Source organism: Hemitrygon akajei, chromosome 14 (assembly GCF_048418815.1).
Source record: "Hemitrygon akajei chromosome 14, sHemAka1.3, whole genome shotgun sequence".
Taxonomy (NCBI): Eukaryota; Metazoa; Chordata; class Chondrichthyes; order Myliobatiformes; family Dasyatidae; genus Hemitrygon; species Hemitrygon akajei.
In genome coordinates this window covers 94672107-94689318 of record NC_133137.1, presented here as the reverse complement: position 1 = coordinate 94689318, position 17212 = coordinate 94672107, and the positions used below count along the sequence as shown (strand labels likewise).

At 36.9% G+C, this 17212-nt stretch overlaps 1 protein-coding gene across 10 annotated transcripts in view; it reads right to left on the bottom strand.

The window, feature by feature from the left end:
* Window positions 1–17212, bottom strand: part of kmt2e (lysine (K)-specific methyltransferase 2E) — a 123122-nt gene that overhangs the window by 13261 nt on the left and 92649 nt on the right. For all 10 annotated transcript variants that reach the window (XM_073066651.1, XM_073066654.1, XM_073066656.1 and 7 more), the window contains 7 exons: window positions 15174–15542; window positions 14360–14605; window positions 13868–14018; window positions 9886–10139; window positions 7967–8023; window positions 4751–5314; window positions 2424–2728 (listed from right to left, as the gene is read on the bottom strand). In XM_073066651.1, coding sequence (XP_072922752.1) covers window positions 2424–2728; window positions 4751–5314; window positions 7967–8023; window positions 9886–10139; window positions 13868–14018; window positions 14360–14605; window positions 15174–15542 — 1946 coding nt within the window. The remainder of the gene's footprint in view (window positions 1–2423; window positions 2729–4750; window positions 5315–7966; window positions 8024–9885; window positions 10140–13867; window positions 14019–14359; window positions 14606–15173; window positions 15543–17212) is intronic.

The following is a 17212-nucleotide window of genomic DNA, read 5'->3' as shown; positions in this document are numbered from 1 at the left end:
AGCTTTGTGGGTCGAAGGGTCTGTATCGTGCTGTAGGTTTTCTATGTTAATTTACCATTTATCTGCCCAATATTTTCCACAATATTGCCTCTATTACCTGCAAATTTCAAATCTGAATTAACTGTGAATGGTTGTAGACTAATGGGAGTAAATCAATCAATTTTTGGTCCCCTGGTTGTGGATAACATCTACTCAAACATTCAAATACAGAGTAGAGCTGAACCATAAAGAATGGGGAAGAACAAAGAACAGTACAGGACAATATACCTACAATGCTCTTAATGCCTACAGTTAATTCACATCTGGTTCTAGTCAGCATTGAGAAATATTTAATTATCAGTATTGATAAAATTCTAAGCTGAAGTGATCAGAACAATCAATATTAGTATGAACTGAAGACAAATGTAGAATATATTACCAGCAGAAATGGTGGACAAAAGTCACACAGCTTTAGAGGTGAAAAAGAATATGGTGAATCCTGATTAGTGTTAACAGTTCTAGGAATATTATGCAAACTGCTGGGCTATTCAAAAGGATATAAATTCGTCTGTCAGCTATGTTAAATGCACAACATAGTAGCAGATGCACAGTTCCTCTCACTTCAGGACCAAATTTCAGTGAGTACAATAAAGTAGGTATTATTATATTGCAAATTCAACAAAAGAGCTGACCAAGTTCAGCTCCTTGGACCTGATCCAAGGTCTTCCAAACAAAAAAAACTTAATATGATTTAAGGATACATTAGCCTAGATTTTCTAACAACCATTATCTTACTTATTTCACATGTAATAACCAAAATAATAATGCTGGTTTTAAAACCAGAACTATTTCCTCTGGATTTAACTTTTGTCAGGCTTTCACTATTCTTTTGAGGGATAAAGAACATGACAAAATAATGCAAATTTTTATACTATTGCCTGTACTAAACTATCGTATATTCTGAATGTTTTTACTGATCACTTTATTAGTAATAGTAACACTATTCAATCCACGTTTTGTGTCTATATCAGCAGGCATAAAGGATTCATTAACTAACGGAGACTTGTGAGAACTGGATTGTTATTCAGTAAGTCGTACAGTGCCAGATGAATCAAATGTTGGGGCTTTTAAATACTTACTAACTATATTAATGCCATGGTTGAAGGAACCAAGAGTACCAGTTCCAAAATATGTTGATAATAAGTGGGTTAGCAAGTTGTGAGGATACAAAGAGCCTGCAAAAGGATTTAGATAGGTAAATAACTTGGCAAGAAGTTGAGAGAAGGTGTATAATATGGAAATGAGATTATCCATTTTGGAAGAAAGGAAGAATGAAACTGCAAAATTATTACTTAAAAAGAGTATGATTAAAAAAGGATGCAGCATAAAGAAATTTGGACATTCTAATGCATGAAACATAAAAGGCCAGCATATAACTTCAGAAAGGTTGAAAGAATGGTAGTCAAAGAGCACAGAGAAGTTTTGATGCAAGCTTACAAAGCACTGATGAGGAGCACTTAGTGCATTGTAAGATTTGATCTTCATGTTTAAGTAAGGATATGTTTGCAAATGTTGGGAATACAAAGTACTAAAGGACAGCAATGAAAAGAGATTCAGAAGGCTTGGCCTATACCACTAGAAATTTAGAATGAGAATTTTTTTTGCTAAGTTACAAAATTCTGAAAGGCTTTGACAGGGAAATGCTGAGAGGATTTTCCACTACTGCAGGGGTTCCCAACCTTTCTTATACCATGAACCTCTGCCCTACTGAGAGTACTTTGAACTGGGTGACATAGCTTCAAAACAAGTGAATCCTCATCTAAGAATGACAGAAGCCGTGTTCCTGTTTATCTTTGTGCTTCTATTGTCTATTTCCTCACCAGCATCCAGCAACTCCCTGCTTCATTATGCATTGACTTAATAATTCTTGTACCTGTTTACACTCTGACCACAGAGCTTAAACATCCCTTCTTTGCCATCACTCCCAGCCCAATGTCCAGTATGCACTGGTGCTTCCCTCGTTTCACCCCAGCTCTGGTGAAAACATTTATATCTGGTATACCTCTTCATTTAGAAATTTCTTTATAAAGCTACAAGTCTTCCTATAAATCAACACGTACAACAAGCTGGAGGAACTCAGCAGGTTGGGCAGCGTACTGTCTTCCTGTATCTTTTTCTAAAAATGTGTTATGTATGTGCCAATAACAGCAAAATTCATTGACAAAGAATCTTCTAAATATGTTGGTATTTCCATTTGAATAGTTGATTAATAGTGTTTAAATATTCATTAAAAACTCATGCCTTTCTTGAAATCATTCTTTTGTTTTCAAGTTGAAATACTACATGAAGAATCGTGGAAAATACCCAAAAATACTTCATTGCATATTAATCAATACCACCATGCCCCCATCCACTTTGATGAGTAAAACTATGTGTGAACATACCATCGAACATCTGCCTCATCTATTTTCTTTTCTGTCAAGGGTGGTTGCTTAATTGGAGATTTGTTGCCAGTTTCAATCGGACTGACAGACTCTACTGTAGCAAGCAAAGATGATGGATGACTGGGGATACTTTCCCCCATCTCTCCACTAGCTTTTACATTGCTGCCATTGTCAGTGCTGCTGGCCACACTATTACCACGACCACCGACACAATGTGGTGATGTAGCAACTGGAGAGAAGCTTTCCAGTTTGGAACCACTTTGCCTTGCTTCCCTCTGTCTTTTACGATACTCCAGTAGAGAAACCTGGAAAAAGAAAAGCAATTATCATCAGTTACTGGAAATTAAATTTATGTAATTACTTTTCTTCCCTCATTCTTTGCCACATGTACTGTGTACATTACTCCACTGAGATTCTTAAACCAAACATTTAAGTATTTTCAGTTCCTTAAAAATCTCAGCAGTGTAAACCTGCTTTAAAATTCTCATTAATCCATTTCCTTACCATTTAGATGGCAACCATTCAGCTCCTCGAAACAATGCTACCCTCAACTCCTCTGTAATGTATTCTTTCTCACATGCTTATTAATTACCTCCAATCTCCCACCTCTAAAAGAGATCATTTGTAATTGCCGGTACAGCTTTTGGGATGTGGAAGAAAACTTTGAGGAAGGACACATTGTCACATCAAGAATGTTGAAACTTTACATTTAATTTTTGAGATACACAGTAACAGGTCCTTCCGCCCCAATGAGCCCGTGCCACCCAATTACACTCCCATGTGATTAACTAACCTGTCAACCCATACATCTTTGGAATGTGGAAGGAAACCAGACCACTCAGAGGAAACCCATGCAATCGTGGGGAGAACATACAAAGTCCTTACAGGCTTTGGTAGGAATTGAACCCTGATCGCTGGCACTGTAAAGTGATGTGCTAACCAATACACTACTGTGCTGCACCAAAATGCATGCAGACGTGGTCAAGAGGTTTCATGGTTCATGCCAAACATCACTATGGGGAAGAAATGTGATTTATTTAGGTTGTGTGCTTAGTTCCCTGCACTATTCACCTTATACTTCTGTGAAGCTTAGAACAGATCCAATGCCAAACTTAAATTTCGCTGGCTGAATCAAAGATGGTGATGAATCAGCATATTGGAGGGAGATTGAAAGTCTGAGTGGAACCACAATCTCTCAATGTCAGCAAGACCAAGGAGACTATTATCAACTTCAGGAGGAAATTGGAGATCCATGAGCAAGTCTTCATTGTGGGGTCAGAGGTGGAGAGGAGCAGCAACTTTAAATTCCTTGCTGTTATAATTTCAAAGGATCTGTTAAGTGCCATTACTAAGAAAGCACAGCAGCACCTCTTTCTTGGAAGTTTGGAAGACTTGGCACGGCATCTAAAAGCCTGATGAACTACTGTAGATGTGTGGTGGAGAGTATATTGACTGGTTGCACACACTCTGGTACAGAAACACCAATGCCTATGGAAAAGCCTAAAAAAAAAGAATACATCCCAGTCCACCATGGGTAAAACCCTCCCCACCACTGAACACATCTACATGGACCACTGTTGCAAGGAAGCAGCATAAATAATCAAGAACCCCCACCACCTAGGCCATGCTCTATTCTCACTGTTGCCATCAGGAAGAACATACAGAAGCCTCAGGACCCACACCACTCGGGTCAGGAACAGTTATTACGCCTTAACCATCAGGCTCTTGAACCAGAGGGGAGAACTTCATTCAACTTAACTTGTCTCATCACTGAACTGTTCCCACAACCTATGGACTCAATTTCAATGACTCTTCATTGTATGTTCTCATTGTATTGCTTATTTATTTTTTTTCCCTTTTGTATTGGCACAGTTTCTTGCCTTTTGCACAATGATTGTTGGGTGCAGTCTTTCATTGATTCTATTATTTTTTGGATTTACTGTGTATGCCTGCAAGAAAAAGGATCTCAGTGTTGTATATGGTGACATATATGTACTTTGATAATAAATTTACTTTAACTTGCAACAAGTCTGCGACACCCTATTGCATCCACTTGACCAAGTAACCTACTAACCGGAACGTGAGAGAAAACTGAAGCACCTGGATGAAACCCATACAGTCATGGGGAGAACCTACAAACTTCTTACGAACAGCAGTGGTGACTGAACCTGGGTTGCTAGCGCAGTAAAGCATTATGCTAATCATTATGTAACCACGTGGTCCCAAGCAGGCATTAAAATTTAATCTAGCTATGATACCACGGATCCAACTGCTATGGCTGTAGTAAACATTCTGAAAACTGTTATTTATTTTGATTATTCACTTACCTTTTTCTTCTGTGGTGGATTTTGTGGTGTACAACTTCCTTCGGTTATACTGTCCCCATTAATCCCTTTGCCAAAATTGATCATCCCATCCTCGGAGCAGTAATAACCAGTTCCTTCCGGAAATGACAGTCTGGTGTCATCTTGAAGCATTTTCGATTCATTCGCCCTAAAGCCACCACCTATCTCCAACTGATGTGAGGGTGTAAGATCCCGAAGATTGGAATTCAACGGCGAGAAATTTAGGTTCGGTCGTTCTGGGCTCTTCATCCATGAAGAGTACACAGAGCCCATTCCACTGTAAATAGGTTCTGATTGGCTGCTTGCATCAGTCCGATCATGGTGAATAGGGCAATCTAAATCTTTGTGCAGTGTGTGCTGCTCACACAATTCAAATCCTGTATGGAGTTCTGAAACAGATTCCATGCCACTGATACATTGGCTAATTTCTGTTCTGCTTCTTGGGCTAACATCTTCAATAGTTTTCACATCAAGTAGTCCCACTTCTGTTAGGTTGCAGCTCCGTAAAGAATTCAGTGCTAAGAGGGAGGATACTTTCTCAGAAATCTGCAAATTAAACAATTAGATTTTCCTCTTTAGGTTAAATGTTTTTTTTATAGGAAAGGATTTATTGTGGTATATCCAACACCTGCATATTACTACATGAGATAAAGAAAGGTTTACTATTTGAAGACGCAAATTTCTAAAACCCAGCCAAGATAGACAAGCTGATATGCACATGCAGCTTCTCGACATTTTTTTTTAAAAACTGGATGCCTAAAGCATGTTTGATACAATGGAGGAAAAGCATTCCATGAAAGGATGAGAAAAGAGGGTTGATGTCAAGCTGCTCTGCGTGTGTTGCTTTGAATTTTCTTTTTCTGGAAAAGCTAATCTACAAACTATTGTTTAGTAGCTTTCACTGCTTGTTGTAGCTTCTGGATTATTATCTTCAAGTACTGACCTGTGTTCAATGCTTCTGGGTCAATGTTTATTCACCCTGATTTGGATGAGGAGGCTACAACCCCTGCAAACTTCCATTTCTTAAGCACTTAGGCAAAATAGCTTTTTAAACATGGCAATCTATCACTTACATTTCTGGCTATTATTATTACTGATATTGTTGTTTTATTCCATAATTTAACAAAGTGATTAATTAATCAACCATAACGGTGGGATTTGAATTCCCACACTTGAGTCCCGTCATCATTCCAGCCTTCTTAGTTCAGTGGTTTAACCTTTATACTCTCATACCTCCTGGTACTTAAGTTGCTATCATTTTCTAGACTTGATTCTCAAGTTAAGGTTATGGATATCTTTTAGTGGTACATAGCACCAAAAGGAGCATAGAGAAGGTGAATCATCAGTCTTCTTCCTCGGGTAAAGCATTAAAAAAAAGACATAGACTTAAAGTAAGGTGGAAACATTTAAAGGGACCTGGGGGCGGAATATTTTTCACATAAAAGGTGTTGGCTATGGATAACAAGCTGCCAGAGTAAGAGGAATAGCAGGTACAATTGCAATATTTAAAAGACATTTTAACAGATCTGCAGATAGGAAAAGTTTAAATAAATCAGCCAAATGCAGGCAAATGGGGCGGGGTCAGGCAAGCAATTTGGTTTGCATGCACGAGCTGGGTCAAGACCCTAATTCTATGCATATAACTCTGTGACTCTATAAATTAAAAAACAATAATCAAGGCAATTCCTTGGGATCAAGGATGACTTGCTTCAGTTCTGACTTTGTGGGTTCTGAGAGGATTGGAGGCTTATGTGGAACTGCAGACCTTCTACAGATAGCACAAAAGAAGCGATATAATGTGAGATGCTGTGCTCCTTCTGCCATGTACAATGGGCTACTGTGCACTTTGTGTATGGATATGAGGTTCTCAATACCATTTTGAATGCTCTTCCATTCAGGAAAGTATGGGTTAAGGATTCCCAAGAGTCAGTGGGGCTATGAACATTTTCATGATGGAGTTCAAGCACATCCTTAATTTTTCTTCCTCTCTCTCATTATCGAAAAGATACTCAAATCAATGTCAATCCCTTTTCGAGGATGACAGCCTCAGTATCAAGACCTCAGTAGGCTCTGCTATGCAAGACCAAGGAAATGTGGAATAGTGTTTTGCATAATGCATAACTGACTCAAAGTAACAAGGACATCCAGCAATGTTGTTGGCTGAATCAAAGGTGATGATGAATCAGCAGATAGAAGAGAGATTGAAAATCTAGCTGAGTGGTGCCACAAAAATAACCTCTCATTCAACGTCAGCAAGAGCAAAGAGGTGATTACTGATTTCAGGAGGAGGAAACTGGAGGTCCATGAGCCAGTCCACATTGGGGGACTCGGAGATGGAGAAGATTAGCAACTTCAAATTCCTCAGTGTTATCATTTCAAAGGATCTGTCCCCGGTCCAGCACGCAAGTGCCATTACGAAAAAAGCACAGCAGCACTTCTACTTTCTTATACATTTGTGAAGATTACACATGTCATCTAAAACTTTTGACAACCCCCAGCAGATGTGTAGTGGCGAGTATATTGACTGGTTGCATCACAGCCTGGTATGGAAACACCAATGCCCTTGAACAAAAAAGTTTATAAAAAGTAGTGGATATGGCCCAGTCTATCATGGGTAAAACCTCCCCACCATTGCACACATTTACAGAGAGCACTGTTACAGGAAAGCAGCATCCATTATCAAGGATCCCGACCTCCCAGGCCATGGTATCTTCTCACTGCTGGAGGAGGCCTCAAGACCCACAACACCAGATTCAGGAATGGTTAATTACCCTTCAACCATCAGGTTCCTGAAATCAGAGGGGATAACTTCACTCGCTTCATTACTGAAATGTTCCCATAACTTATAGGGTCACTTTCAAGGACTCTTCAGTTCATGTTTTCAATATTTATTTCTTATTTATTCTTTTTCTTTTTGTATTTGTACAGTTTGTTGTATTTTGCACATAGATTATTTGTCCTCCCTCTTAGGTGTGGTCTTTCATTAATTATGTTTCTTGTATTTACTGTGATCACCCACAAGAAAATGAATCTCAGGGTTGTAGATAGTGATATATACATACTTCGGTAATAAAATTAATTTGAATGTTGTGGGGTGTAATGCTACCTAAAATGTCATGTTGAATGATTTAACATTCATTTCATCATACAAAAAGGTACTATATTTAAAACACAGTAAAATAAATTGCACTATATTACCTCATGAGTGTAAATTCTTCGCTTTACTTCTGGGGAACTTTCAGGTGATGAAATGTTCTTTGGATGTGGGCAAAGGAGAGAAGATCAAGTCAATATAGAGACAAATGGCACTTAAAAACTGAATAAAAGAAGTGCTTTTTAACCATATCAAATTAAAACAATTGTCCTAGCCATCAGAATGTGATTTACTGTTCATCACAGTGTTAAAGCTAATAGTACCACAGATAAGCCACCTATTATTGTTTACTTAATTTATTTAACATTTTTATGTACCATTGGGCAAGCATCTAAATACATTTTTGATATAGCTGAATTATCACAGGTAAGAATTACAGATTAGTCCTTTCATCAATATGACGAGAATTCAGTTTTCATACCTGCTTAAAACCAATTACATACAGTTGTGAGAAAAAGTTTGTGAACCCTTTGCAATTACATGGTTTTCTGCATTAATTATTCATAAAATGTGGACTGATCTTCACCTGAATCACAGTAATAGACACACACAATCTGCCTAAACTAATAACACACAAACAATTGCAATTCTTCTCGTCAATGCTAAGTACACAATTTAAACAATCAGTCTCAGTTCAAAAAATTGTGAACCTTGGTAATGACTTCTACAAAGGCTATTTGGAGTTAGGTGTTCCAATCAATGAGATGTGATTGGAGGTTTGGGGTTGTAGAGGCTTCCTGCCATAATAAAAAGACACACAAAGTCAGGTTACTGACAGCCTACTTTTCTCAAGAAAGATCTGTTTATGTACGTCATGCCTTGATTGAAACAACTTTCAGAGCACCTTAGAAGGAGAATTGTAAAGATGCATGAAACTGGAAAAGGCTTCAAAACATTTCTAAAGACCTGAGTGTTCATCAGTCCACAGTAAGAGAAACTGTCTACAAATGGAGGAAATTCAGTACTGTTGCTACTCTCCCTAGGAGAAGGCATCCTGCAAGGATCACACCATGAGCACAATGTGCAATGCTGAAGGAGCTGAAAAAGAATCCAAGGGTAACATCAAAAGACCTGCAGAAATCTCTAGAACTTGCTGAAGTCTCTGTTCATGTGTTCACTATAAGAAAAACACTAAACAAGGGAAACACTGCTCTCCAAAACAAAAATTGCTGCACGTCTCAAGTTTGCAAAAGACCATCTGGATGTTCCACATGCTTATGCAACAATGTTCTGTGGGCAGATGAGGCAAAAGTTGCACTTCTTGGCAGAAATGTACACCAGTATGCTTGAAGGAAAAGGGGCACGATACACCAACACTAAAACCTCATCCCAACAGGAAACGTTTGGTGAAGGTTATTGCTACTAAAGGAGGTTCTACCAGTTATTAAATACAAGGGTTCACGTACTTTTTCCTGCCTGGATTGTGAATGATTAAACAATGTGTTCAATAAAGTCATGTCTTATTAGTTTAGGCAGATTGTGCGCGTCTATTATTGTGACTTAGATGCAGATCAGAACACATTTTATGAGCAATTAATGCAGAAAACCAGGTAAATTGCAAGGGGTTCAGTGACTTTTTCTTGCAACTGTATCTAACTTCTACAAGTTTAGAAGGTAATCAACCTCAGATAGTGTTAAGTTTCTCTCTTCGTAGATGATGACTAGCTTTCAGCATTCACAGTACTTAGCATTATCCATGAGTTGTTATCATCTCTTTCCTCTGCAGAACGTTGTGTTTATTCTAATAGAATGCGTAGGATATAATGGATTTTCTAATCATTATTTCAGAGTAATATAGCTTATGGGAAATCTTCAAAAAAGGTATGAAAGCACAAATAAATAAAATGCAACTCTTTAGCTACAGAAGATACAGGTTATTGTACAGATTATTCCAGGTCTGATATTACCAAACTAAATTTAAAATTCTGACACCAGGGTATTTCCTACTTAACACAGAACTTACTTCAAATTGTAGACTATTTCCATGAATGTTGGGCGTTACCGGTGTCACTGGTGAATAAACAGGTTTCGGGCCATTTTTACAAGATTCATCTTCTATTTTCCCCTTTGTTGGAGTACTAAACATAGAAGGATCTGAGGCAGTGATATCAATAAATGGGGGAGTTGTCTGTGGAGAAGCAACTGGAGTGATGGGCTCATGTAAACCAGAGTCAGTTAAATGGCGTAATCTTCTTTTCTTTAAAGGAGTAATCAATTCTGAAAGATAAAGGCAATGGATGAGAGCAAAAAAACACTCCCTAAAAAGACCAACTATGTACGGTGAACAAAAAGTATCAAAAACACAAAAAAACTTTATGTAATTGCATAATGTTAAGTGGTCAGAATAAAAAAAGGTTAAAATTGACTAAATTTTTAAAATGCTGGGAATAAAGAACTGAAATGCAAAATAAAGCTAAGTAAGAAATATAAAAACAAATTATAAAATCTGATTTTAAAAAATGGTTAAAGTGTGTACTGACTCATTGAAAAGTGAGTCCTGGCAATTAATAGTGAAAAACAAGAAGGGCAGATCAACTAAACAAATATTTTGCAACACTTCAAGTATCACTGAGAAACAACTGTAAATCAAAAGGGTGCAATTTGAAAAAAATTACAGTTAATCAGGAAAGCCATACTGAGCAAACTGTCAAGAGCTGCATGCTGACAAGTGTCTGAGACCTGATAGACAACATCTTGGGTTTTAAATTAAGTGGCAGTGGAAAAGCTGATGCATTGATTTTAGATATTGCAAAATTGCTTAGTCAGGGTAAGATTTTATTGGATGGTTTGGAGTGGCAGATCCCAGAGTCAGCTTTGATGAGAGTGGAGACTTGAGTAAGGAGGGTGATTGGAAAGGTGACTGTTTGTATCTTTCTTTATGACTTTTAATCAATGAATAAAGCTATACGCAGCAGTGGAACTAGCTAATTAATAAGGAATATAGAGGGTCAATCAAGTGGTTTTTTTACATTTCTATTACTGAGAAAGTATTAGCAGCTATTTTAAAAATGAAGTAACAAGGGAATTAGGAAAAAAAAATCAAGGTAATAATGTAACATTACCAAGGTTCTGTGATAGCAACATCAAAGTGACCGATTTATTGCAGTTCTTTGAAGTAGAATCATGAATGAATGGAACTGCATGTGCAGGATTTCCAGAAGACATTTGATAAAGCGTTACATCAAAGTTTAATGCAAATAACAAAAGCTCATGTAGGAGATTAAATTTTGGCACAAAAAGTTAGATCTGGGATCTCAATATTTTAACATTTTATGTCAATGGCTTGCATGAAGGCTCCAAAGAATGGTTGCTAAATTTACTAAGGACAGAAATAAATGTAGGAAAGAAAGGTGAAGAGGATGTAACATGGCAAAAAAGAGACAGACACTGGTAAAGTGAATGAGAAAAGCTTTGGCAAATCTGGTATAATGCAGGAAATGTGGAACTGTCCATGTTAGAAGGAAATTGGAAAAAATATCTAAGTGGTGAAATATTGCAGAATTCTGATTTGAAAAGAGATCCAAATGTCTTTGTACATGACTTACAAAGGCATGAATATCAATTAGGAATGATAAATGATCATTTATTGCTATAGAAATTGAATATAAAATTATCGAGGATATGCTTCATGCATATAAGCACTGGCGATATCAGTTCTGGAAAATGGTAGACCATACTGATTTCATTATTTAGGAAAGCATATTAATGAACTAGAAGTAGTTGAGAGACTGATGCGTTATCTAGCAAGGAAAAGTTGAACAGGCTAGACTTGTATTTGCTGGAGTTCAGTAGAGTGGGAGACAATAACTAAAACACGTAAGATCCTTTATGGTTGGATATGGAGAGGATGTTTCTTTTTGTGGGAGAACCTGGAATCAAAGGTTTCGGTTTAAAAATAAGTGGGGGTGGGGGAGGGAGGAGGATCACTTATAAAGGAAGTTACGAGCCAATATTTTTCCCTCCAGAAGGATTGCAAATCTTTGCAACTTTTTCCTTAAAGGGTGGTCGAAATAAAGTCTTTCAATATTTATAAGGCAGAGGTAGATAGATATTAAAATGAAACTGGATGAAAAGAATCACATTCATCAAAACCAACACCCTTTGAGATGCTGAACTCTGGGAGCACTGTTTCAAACCATCTAATGGAATCTTTTCCTTAACCTAAGGAATTTTGGAAAATCTGAAATTAATCTATCAGCATTCACACTAGCCACTTAATTTAAAACCCCAAGATAAAGTCTTGTCAGAACCCAGAGAAATTTAGATCTCTAATGCAGTACATGCCTCAGGATTAGTGCAAATGTAAAATAATTACAGTGGATTCCAGTTAATTGGGACACATCAACATTTTGGTCCAATTAAGCAACTGCCCCAATTAACCAAAGTTGCATGGAGATAGTTAAAGGGTATAAAAAAGATAAAACTGCAGCTTAACTAAGTATAAATTACGTACTTAAAATACAGAACAAATTACAACACTAACAATACTATAACACTGAGTATTGGTTCCCAATAGTTATCACTGGAGGAATTCATCCAGTGTATGCCGCCATGTTCTTTTGATTGACTGTAAATGAACAAAATCAATGCAGTCACCTAATGCAGAGAACCGACTGCTGTCATACAGTGCTTTTGACTATTGCATCTTCCAGATCTTCATTTTCATTGTAACATTCAAAATGATTGTTGATACCTTCAAATTGTTCATAGTTCTAACTTGTTGATGTGATAAAATTGTTTCATTTTCACCTATGGCTATTTTTTGTATCTCCAAGCCTGAATGCTTGAAACTGCAGTGAGTGAAACAGTTCTGCATTGTTTTACTGGATAAAAATCACTGCTTTTTGAACACAAACATTCATAACTGACGCGATTTCAAAACTTCACTCTAAGCACTGTAGTGTTTAATGGCCATGCAAATGCACACGACTGACACTATTCAGAAACTGCTCAGCAACCGTCTCTTGTCCCAGTTAAGTGGGATCCTGTCCCAAATAAACAAAGGGAATCCTGACTATTTTCCCGATTAGCTTTAGTTCCTTAACAGTTGGTTCAAATATGTGGCTGTCTCGATTAACCAATGGCTCAATTAACAGGAATCCACTGTATTAAGAATTAATTGAACCATTATGAAGATTTGAATAGAACGCCATATTAAGCACAAGCTATGAAATAAAGACCAATTTTCCCATGAGCTCCTCAGAACGTAGCAGAAAGTACCAACATTTTTTCAGTGGTTCTGTAAGACACAGAGATGGCCTAATAATAAATTATAAGACCATAAGACTAAGGAGCAGAATTAGGCTATTGAGTCTGCTCTACCATTCTATCATGGCTGATTTTCCCAATTATTATCCCAATCCTGCCTTCTCCCCGTAACCTTTGATGCTGTTACAAATCAACCTCCACTTTAAATATACCCAATGATTTGGCCTCCACAGCCGCCTGTGGCAATTATTCCACAGATTCACCACCCTCTGGCTAAAGAAATTCCTTCTCATCTCTGTTCTAAAGGGTATTCCTCATTTTTGAGCATGTCTTCTCAGTCTAGACTCCCTCACTTTAGAAAACATTCTCTCCACGACCAATCTATCTCGATCTTTCAATATTTGTGATAGGTTTTAATGAGATTCTCCCTCATTCTTCTAAATTCCAGCGAGTACAGGTTATAGTTGTGATGCAGGAAAAAAGCAGAGAGATCAATAAATGGCATGTTTGTGCAGCATTTTGGTCAAATTTATCATAGCCAAACCATCAAAAAACATTGTCAAAAACTAAGCTCACTCTGGGAATGCAAACTTAATCCTACATTATTGATCCCACATCATCTACAAAGATTGCATATTTGTGGTGGGTGAACAAATGAGGAATGATATCCATTACAATTTTGAATCAGATTAATATGTTATGACAATATTATTTGGCTGAGTGTGATGTTACAATACCTGTCAAACAACAATTTCCACTGAGTGTAACAGTGCCTGGGCTGTTAGTTTCGCCACTCATTGCTGGGCTTAGAGAGCCATCACAGGAAGTTGAATCAAAGGCATCAGCAACTGTTGAAGTTTCATCCTCTAAGGCCTGTTTTAACCAACGCTTTACAAACAAATATTCAAATTAGATGCTATTCACATAGAAGCCTACAACTAGAATTCTGATTATGTCAGGTGTTTTACTACTGCTCTGGTACCCCTTACATTTATGAAAAAAAATGTTTGTCTTCAAAACGAATCCCCAAAAACTCACATTTAGATTGCAAATTGAGTCGCAATGAATATTTGAGCATTGCTCATTATGAAACTCAATACCTTAGCAGTTCTGAGCAACACATTATGGCAAACAGTAAATTATGATCTACATGTTTTAAATAAACTTATTATGCTAACTCATAAAAACAAATTCACATTACCATCAAAAATCAGATTGATATATTTTACCTTTTTGCAAGATCCAACCTTCGGTTCCAATGTTTCTTTCCGACGTCTCCTCTCTGTCAAAAATGGGGAGCAAAAGCGAATATAGTGTTTTGGCGTTGTATACATATGAGGACTGTGCGCAAGGCCTGGTAATGAATTCAACTGTGTTGCAAGAACTTCGGGGTCTGTTGTTATTCGCAGAGGTTTCTCTAAAGGACTGTCAGTTAGTTTACCAGCCTTCTCATTCAACCATTCAGTGACCAAGTGCTGAAAAACAAAACAAATTTTAAAGCTATTAAATTGTCATAAAATTAAAGCTAATTAATTATAAGGCTTTTTAATATTTAGTTTCCAATTCTCCATAGGAATTTTAAAAATGTCTGATTACTGAGAACATCTTATTACCCTTATAATGACAGAATGCCCAATGGGTCCATGCCATCTTCCATTATTTTCATATCCCACTCATTTCCCTGTATCTCCTTCACTCAATCACACTCATTACATCCCTTTGATTCCCTTGGTTATTAACTCACACTAAGCAGCTGTTTAGTGAACTATAATATCAACATGCTTTTGGGATATGGGGTGGGGGGGGGGGGGGGAACCAAAGATGGAGGAAATTCATGTGGTCACACAGAGAACATCCTAACCTTGTACTTGTACCTCAAACCAGGGCCCCAGAACTATGAGATAGTAGCACTAACTGCTGCACTGTTATGTCATGAACCTGTAATCCTATCATCATTAATGAAAACTCTACTTCTATTGATGATGTGCTCACATACCATATTAATATAAAATAGAAAAAAATCGAGATCATTTTGATGCCCACCTTTTTTGTTTTGGGATATTTAGTTGCAATTTTGTTAATAAATGGTGATGGGGTTCCAGCTGTTTCTTCTGCTGTTATTGGGGTTGTTTCCGTTGCTGCTACTGCTGCTGGTTCTACTTCAATTGTTTCTTCTTCCATGTTAACATCACATGACCTAGGGACAGTCTCAGCAAAATTATTTTCAACTTCATTCTGTTGCACATCAACTTCTGGAGAAGATGGAGGAATGTCTGAGCAGGTACTAATGGTTCTATGTCTCCGGCGTTGTTGTCCTATGTGAGTCCTACTGCGAGAGAAACTTTTCCTCTGTTTTGCTCTGTTTATCTTGGCAGGATTTGGCTTACTTATGATTTCTTCTTTCACTGATTCCTAGAGGAATAGACAAAAAATGTAATGATTTAGAATTAGTCATTTATATGCACACCCCTAGAGGAAGAAACACAGTATTTAATATTTAACATTAAAGCAACATATGAAAACATACATGGCTTATATTTTTTGTAATTTTTTTAATTGAAGTTCATCATCAAAGAAAGATTTCCATAAGATGTATTTCAGACATTGTACATACATATCATATAATCATATATGTCACAAATCTCCACATAGTACTTATCTGAGGTATACACTTATAGAAAAGAGTGGACAGAAAAAACAAGCAAAAGGAAAAAACTATGTATAAGTAGGGAGTGACCTTTTTTCACAACATATTCATTGATTTATGAGAATAAAATCAGGCCTATGAGGCATTATGTAGTTAAACCATTTTTCCCAGTATGAATCAAATTGTTCCAGCTAATGATTAACAGATGCTGTTATCTTCTTCATTTTGTAAATGTCCATTGTAATTTTCGTCCATGCATTTAAAGTTGGGCTCTCCTGTGATAACCATTTCCTAGTAAGAGTCTTTTTACCAGCCACAAACAGTATATTCATTAAATATGACTTATATTTTCTAAGACTTACACAAGATAACACTAGATTATGGATTAATATGATAAATTAGGAACAGACAGATCAATTATTTTTTGCACATTTCTAAAAAAATCTACAGCAACTAACCTGCAAAAATGAATCATTTAAATGAAAGCCATTTCATGTTTGATTGGGACTATATTAACCATCACTACATTGTTTCTCTTTTTGTATTTTGAGAGAGATTTCACACAGCTCTTTAAGGGACTGACTCATTATCAGCATTTTAAAGTCAAGCAGAGAAGAGCGAAGAAATCCAATTCAAGTGAATACATTAAAAAAGGAAACAAATCCTGGTTACCAGAAATACCACTGTTCCTTCTTTTATTAACCAAGCTGCAGAATACAATAACTGGATTCTACATGTTTATTGGGTTTCAGTTTGAGTACTGTCCAGAACTCTGGTCATCACATTATAAGGAAAATGATTGTATTAGAAAAAGACACCTAGTAGATTGTTTCCAGTATTGGAAAATTTAGCCAAGATCTGAGAAAAAGACCTATTCCCTTTAGAAGAGGAATCAAATGACAAGATTTAAAGTACTCATGGAAGGATAAGAGGTATTGGTGAAAGGTGCAAGGATATTGTTGGAAAGGGGAATGGAATTTTTCACAGAGGCTAGCAAGAGTCTGGAATTTACAGCCCAATATGGCAATAAAGGCAGATGCTCTCACCACACTTAAAAAATATTTACGACTGCTGAGCTACTGAAATAATGCTGCTTGGAGGGACTAGGTACCTCTTTTTCTACTGGCAAAACAGAAAGAAAATCACTTCTTGTGTCAAAATATTTCAGTAATCCTATAATTTCAATGAATATGCCAATCAGTTAAGTGCTAAAAAGAGAAAGAAACCAGATAGGCAGGGATGACAGTAAGAAAACATTCTTCGAAAGTAACAAAGAAAAGTAAATTCAAACCATAGGTAGGAACCTATCTCCCATTCTATATGATCTGTACATACTTAAAATGGCAAGTCACAGACAAAGACTACAATCTCTGGAACATAGCTATTTGCAACATTGCTGTAACTACATTCACAAATGTATAAAATTTAGTCATAG